The sequence below is a fragment of the Zymoseptoria tritici genome, chromosome 6 (genome assembly GCF_000219625.1).
Source record: "Zymoseptoria tritici IPO323 chromosome 6, whole genome shotgun sequence".
NCBI classification, from domain to species: Eukaryota; Fungi; Ascomycota; class Dothideomycetes; order Mycosphaerellales; family Mycosphaerellaceae; genus Zymoseptoria; species Zymoseptoria tritici.
In genome coordinates, this window is record NC_018213.1 from 649,535 (window position 1) to 655,862 (window position 6,328).

Here is a 6,328-nt window from a genome sequence, read left to right on the forward strand (position 1 = left end):
GGTCGCGACAAGGGATTGTGATGATCTTCCAGCCGTGCCACGTCGATAGGTCATGCTGATCAGGGTTGACCTAGAACCTTTGACGCCTCTCGTAGCAATTGTGTGCGCTCATCTTTCCACTCGTTGAACTCCTCGAGGTCTGGAACGCAAACCGGCGTCTCGCCTGCCATTCATGCCCTTCTGTGCTGCCTGGCGCTGTTTTTCCACGTCTTCTGGCTCTTACTCCTGGCAGCTTCTTCGATCGATTTCGTCGGGATTTCCGAGCGTTCGTTCATCAGCACTCCCGCCTCAATGAGATACAAGTCGCTGTGTGGAAGAGGACTGCTGGCGTCGCAACGCGTGCGGCTGTGGTCGAGATATTGCCCAAACGGCTGCACATTGTCTCTCCGTTTCGTGGTGTCATCGAGGGCCGTGGTTTGAGGCGTGGCAAGAAGCGCTCTTCCGAGGGATGTGTTGACGTTGGGAAGGTGATGCCGACGGGATGGTGAAGTCGTCACGCGACGGATGATGGATTGGCGACAATAGAAATTCGCGGCCGTACGTTGATCCGTTCCGAGATCCCGACCGAATCGAGGCAGTGCAAATCCTGAACGCATCACCTCCTCCACACTACCTTTCAAGCGCAAAGACGTCCATTTTTTTCTAATTAAGTCGGCTCTGACCTATGCAAACGCCTCCATCTCCTTTTCAACGCCCCTCCCTACCTCTCGAACAAAACAGTCTTCGTCTTCAACCCCCAGCATCCCCGGCCACCAGGTCACCGCGATCGTCATTCCTCCTCGTCCCACACTTGCCACACTGAACGACAGAGGCTCGCCTGTACCGTTCCCGGACTGCGAGAACGCCATCGAGTCGACTTGCCAGCCTGCAACAGACGCATCGAGCACCCCGAGATTGCTTACGGAGAACGAGACCTCCGCCGACGAGCTTGCCTTGTTCAAAGTCCAACCGCGAAAGTCGCTCAAGTACTTTAGCAGACCTGTCGGTTGGTCTTGCAACGACTTGGACCTCTCTTCCAACAGCTCCGTGCTCTTTTGTACTGCTGTCCAGTCGATGGGATCGTTTGTCCGTTTGACATCGACAGTCTCCGTCACAGCAGAGACGTAGTTGCAAATCTGCCCTTTGCCCTGCTTTAAAGCCCGGCGGAGATCAATGGGAGTCTCGCAGACGAGCTTTGTGAACGGCCGCTGTCTCTTGTCGAGGGCTCGGCAGAGACTTCGGGCAATCACGTGGTTAAGCAGGCCTGTTATTCGAGCGTCATGCTTGCGACAAATAGCAAGGGCGCGATCGACAATGTCCGGCGAGATTGAGAAGAGTGCAACGGAGGTAACGGGATCGGAGTCGACTCTGTTTGGTCGAGATGGCGCACCGCACCATACATCGGCTGTTGTGTTGGACTGCAATCCAAGCAGCCGGCCGACGAAACCAGGACAGTACTCTCCAACCAGCGGTCCGAGAAGAAATTTCCAAGATATCGGGAGCATGCCTGCTTTTTCCATAGCCGGAGGGATCAAAGTCGTCGGACCAGGCTGACAAATCGCCGACGAGTCCATTCCAAGCTGTTTGAGCCCCTCCAAAGCGTTCAGAACAGCGGTGTGAAATGTGAAGCCCGATCTGCCATCGACAAGAGAGTGGGAGGCCGCAAAGGCAAGGCGGAAGCGGCAGGAGGACGGGTGATCGATCGGCTGAACGACCATACGCCATTGCGGACGCACGTTTGATCCAGGTAGAGGGTCGTTGTGAATTGATTCGAGAAGGCGTCGTGTACTCTCCTCATCTGCTGAGGCGGAGCTTAGCATTTGAAGGTGCGCATTCAAATCGAGCGACTCTACTCGAAAGAGCTTCGGATGCTCGGTAGCCGCATCGTGAACGACCACGCCGAGCATGGGATGCTCTGTGACGCATCGTTTCAGAATCTGGACAAAATCCGAGGACTGCAGGACTCGAGGTCCAATATATGTGCCAAGCGTGACGATAGAGCCGTACAGCTTGAGGTCATCCCTCGCGATACAGCGGAGCTCATTCAAGCCTAAAATCTTATAAGTTTTGAGCTAAGAGGGTATGGTCAGCTCACTTACCAGCTGGGCGAACAAACTCCATTAAACACTTGAAGCCAGCTGTGGATGAAGAGAAATCAACTCTTTTCGTCTGAGAAATCATCATTTCACTTGCCCTCTCGCGGCCCACGATACACTCAGCGGGACAGGAGATACGCGCAACGCTGGAAAACATTCTCCGTTCAATTTTCTCTCACTGACAGGCAAAGCTCTCCGCGATCCTCGAGTCACCTCCAACATAGATTTGAACCTTCGGCCAAGGACATGAAATTCTCGTACCACTTCCACTCGGGCTGATCGCCTCCAACACATCAGGCGACACCCCCTCCTCCACCCACTTCACAACCGCTCCAAGGGTATCGCTCGGCTCCGGGCCCGCACCGCCACTACAATGCGCCACGCCTGGAGCTTCGAAGTACCCGATAGAAGTCGTGTACATTGGGCAGCACATCCATAACCCGTTCGTAGTACTCCTTGGTGACATTCGGAGGGATAAGCTGATCGGTCAGACCATGCCAGGTAATCATCTTGCCTCGACGCTTGTGAAACTCCGAAAGATCCGGATCCGTAGTGCCGATGATGCTGTCGTACTCTTGCACGGATTTGTGTATGTTGTTGAAGAAGTCCTCGACCGTCAACCTAAGCACATCAAACTCTGCATCCTTTTCAACAAAGTATCGGGTCCACTGCTCGCCATATCCTTCCACGATTCCCATGCACGACGTCTCGCTCGCATTCTGACAGACTGTGCCTGCTCCGCCGTTGCCCGTCGTCGCATTATCGAAGGTGAAGAAGTCCGCGCCAGGTGTCAAGCCGTACCAGCTGTACCTCCCGTTCGGATCTTTGGGCCCGGTCCAGAACTCCTTGGCGATAGCAGCGGTCTGCGGAGCAAACGTCTTCATCGTTCCGTTGCAATTATACTGTTGCCCAATAAGCACCTCGGGATCAAAGTCGCACAGACCTGGCAAGGAGATGATGCCATCTTCGACTCCATCCATACCATCGCATGCTTCCAGAAGAGCGGCATTGACATGTTCGAGTTCGCATGGGAGCGGGTAAAATTTGATATTCTTCATAAACTGCTGCGTCCACATCATACCTGGGAGTAGCCTCGCCCAGTTGATCGCAGGAGCGGTGGCCACGATCCCGTCAAAGGCGTGTGGATACCTCTAAGCTAGCATAAGCACCTGTCGACCACCGGTACTGCAGCCATTCCAGTACGACTTCTTTGGTGGGGTGCCGTAGAAGCTGGCAGTGATCTGCTTCCCAATAATAGAAAGATCGTTCAATGCGAGTAAGGCAAAGTCCTAGTATGCTCGCTAAGTATCCTTCTAAAGGTAAGCCTCTTAGTCCTCCTTTTACTACTCTTATCGATAAAATAAGCACTTATACTAAAGATCGAATAGCTATTCGGACTCGTCTAGCTATCGAACGATATATATACGCTACTTAGTATACTTACTAACTCCTCCTTTAATACTACCTTCCGAGCCTAATACTTAGCTATAACCTACCTTTAAATAGTCGCCGCCGTATAAGGAAGATAGCCTACGAGGCCCTTATTTATAAAGGATCTAAGAGCTCGGAAGTACTTATTCTCGAGTATATACAAGGCGATATAGTAATATATAATCTACCTTACTAGTAAGTACTTAAAGCGCTCTACGCTCTTATTAGTTATAACAGACATTATAGTACTTATAATACTACCCTCCTTAGCCGGCTCCTTACTTATTACTTCGTAGCCGTTCTTATTAATACTATAGACCTTTAATATACATATTAAGGGCCCTTAATTACTATTTAATACTAGTAGCTCTTACTTCTTCCTTTAATCCTTATAGGTATAATAATAGTAGTAAGAGGGCCCTAATAGACTAACTAGCTATTTATGTAAGGGTCTAAACCGAAGTTACGTATAAAGGTCTAGATCCGAATGTATAAAATTCTAAAGCTACCGAAAAGAAGATCTATCTAGAACAACGGAACGTCGAGTATAAGCTATATATGCGCGTAGCGTCGCTTAGCGTATACGTAGCCTTCTAGTCGGCCGAAAGGAAGCTTGTTCCCGATTCGGCCTAGTGGATTTCTAAACCGGCGTTCGTCCGTTAGGCGTTAGCCTAGGCATCGGCATAGCCGATGTAGCCTTAGGCACTAGCCTCTAATAATACCCGCCCCCCCCCCCCCCCCCTATCCCTACCCCTAATCGCAAAACTAGTGTAACTATTAAATCTGCCTTAAAATTCTACCCTATTCCTAGAAATCTAGCTCTGTTACCTCCTAACCTACTAATCTTATACTCTATAGCTTATAAAAAGCCGGAGGTAAAGGGTCTATTCTACTTAGCTATTTAACCTCCGGGAAATTGTTAGGTATATATTTTTTAGGAATCTGTATATACTTAGATTTATACGTTCTTAAGACGCCTTATACAACCTACTAGTCGACAACGTCTAGGCCGATAACGAAGCGGCTAATAGACATAGTAGCCTAATAGCTAGCTATTTAGGGTGCGTATAGAAGTAGTTCGGCTAACCCTATATCGTAAGTAGGGTTATGCTCTATATATTACTATATACGCTATTGCGTTATATAGGTCCTCTATTCTATAATGCTCCTCTTAAACTTATAGGTTTTACCCGGTCGGGAAGTCGTAGACTTCTAAGTACTTCGTTATATAGTCGATATAGTTTACTATAAGTTTAAGAGGGGGAAGACTTAAATCTTTTACGAGATTCTTATCTTTTATCGAAGGAAGAGGGTCGAGTCTAGTATACTAAGCGCGGTGTCGTAGTTTTATATTATACGATAGATAAATAGGTATCTAGTAGTCGTATCTAGTATCCGGTAAAGGTAAGGGCCCGTAATAAAGGACCGGACTAAGGAGTCTAACGTCGCGTAGTTTAAGGTTATATAGGACCGTCTACCGTATTCGCGTCGCCGTAGAGTGTTTCGAAACGCTCGAGGGCTACTATATCCTTAAACTCGCGTAAAGGCTCCTAAGTAGGTCGGTCGTAACCTACCTACTTAATAAGAGCCTCTCGGCGATAGCCGCGGCCGACGCGCCTCGTACGATAGCGAAGAAGCGCCTCTATACTATATTCTTCGTCTCCCGTATTATTAAGAATCGCGGCGGGCTACGAATCCGTAACGATCTAGGACGGAAGCGTATTATTATATACTAAGCGTAAGAGCGACGTATAAAACCTCGGATAAATACCGCGAGGAACATCGAGCTCGACGAAGTAGGGCATACTCTCGAAAGTACGAACAACTATATACTTCGCGTAAATCTAGTCGAGCTTCTTCGTTAGCCGGTCTATCTTAATATTCTAAAGTAAGAGCTAGACCTTATCCCCGACCTTATACTTAGTAGCGACGTTCCGGGACCGGTTCGTATAGTACTCCTACTACTACTAGGCTACGGCTATTACTAAGGCGGCGAACTCGCGAGCCTATTATAGCTTAGTAACGATATACGTACCTTCCTCGCGAGGGTTCCGAGGCGACTTAATAGTATCGGAAATAGTCTCGATCGTACGCGGGTAGTACCTATATATAAGGAAGAAGGGAGAGACCTATATTATAGAGGGTACGCGCGAATCTAAGGCGATCTATACGAGCGAGAGCTACTTACCCTAATCGCCCTAATTATAGCTAACGAATGCCCGTAAGTAGGTCTTAACTTCCTAGTTCCGTTGTTCGGTAGAACTGTTAGTCTCCGGGTAGTACGCGGTAGATAGTCGCTAAACGACACCTAACTGCTCGTATACTTCTTTCTAGAGGGCGTTAACGAATTAAACACCTCGATCCGACGTAATACCGGTAGGTAGCTAGTATATGCCGACGTAGCGTTCGATAAGGAGCTCTACGACGCTCTTAGCGTCGAATTAGCCGGGAGGGACTCGTAAGAGTATAGTACCTTTCCCGAGGCGATCCGTAATAATAAGGAGGGTAGTAGCGCCGTCCTCCTCGTTAGGCGCTAGGTCTATAACAAAGTCTATCGATATCTCTATCTAAATACGCTCTAGGATCGGTAAGGAACGTAATAGCCTACGTCGCTTCTCTCTCTAGATAGTAGTCTGTCTATACGTAGTATAGTTTTGTATGAACTTACGTACTTCGGCGTTTATTCCCGGCTAGAAGAACTATTAAGATAGAAAGTCGATAGTAGTATTGCGTCCGGTATATCTACCGAGGACTAAGTCGTATATCGTTTAGATAACCCTTATCGTTAGCGGTTCGAAGAGAGGTAGCTAGATCCGTTCTCG

General features: G+C 48.6%; 1 protein-coding gene across 1 annotated transcript; it reads right to left on the reverse strand.

Moving 5' to 3' along the window:
• Window positions 1–662: 662 nt before the first annotated feature.
• Window positions 663–3,151, reverse strand: MYCGRDRAFT_109763 (uncharacterized protein; the record flags this gene model as incomplete). The annotated part of the gene is made up of 3 exons (XM_003851885.1): window positions 663–2,029; window positions 2,079–2,148; window positions 2,477–3,151. The coding sequence occupies 3 exons, from the start codon at window positions 3,149–3,151 to the stop codon at window positions 663–665; spliced, it is 2,112 nt and encodes a 703-aa protein (XP_003851933.1).
• Between the last annotated feature and the right edge of the window lie 3,177 nt (window positions 3,152–6,328).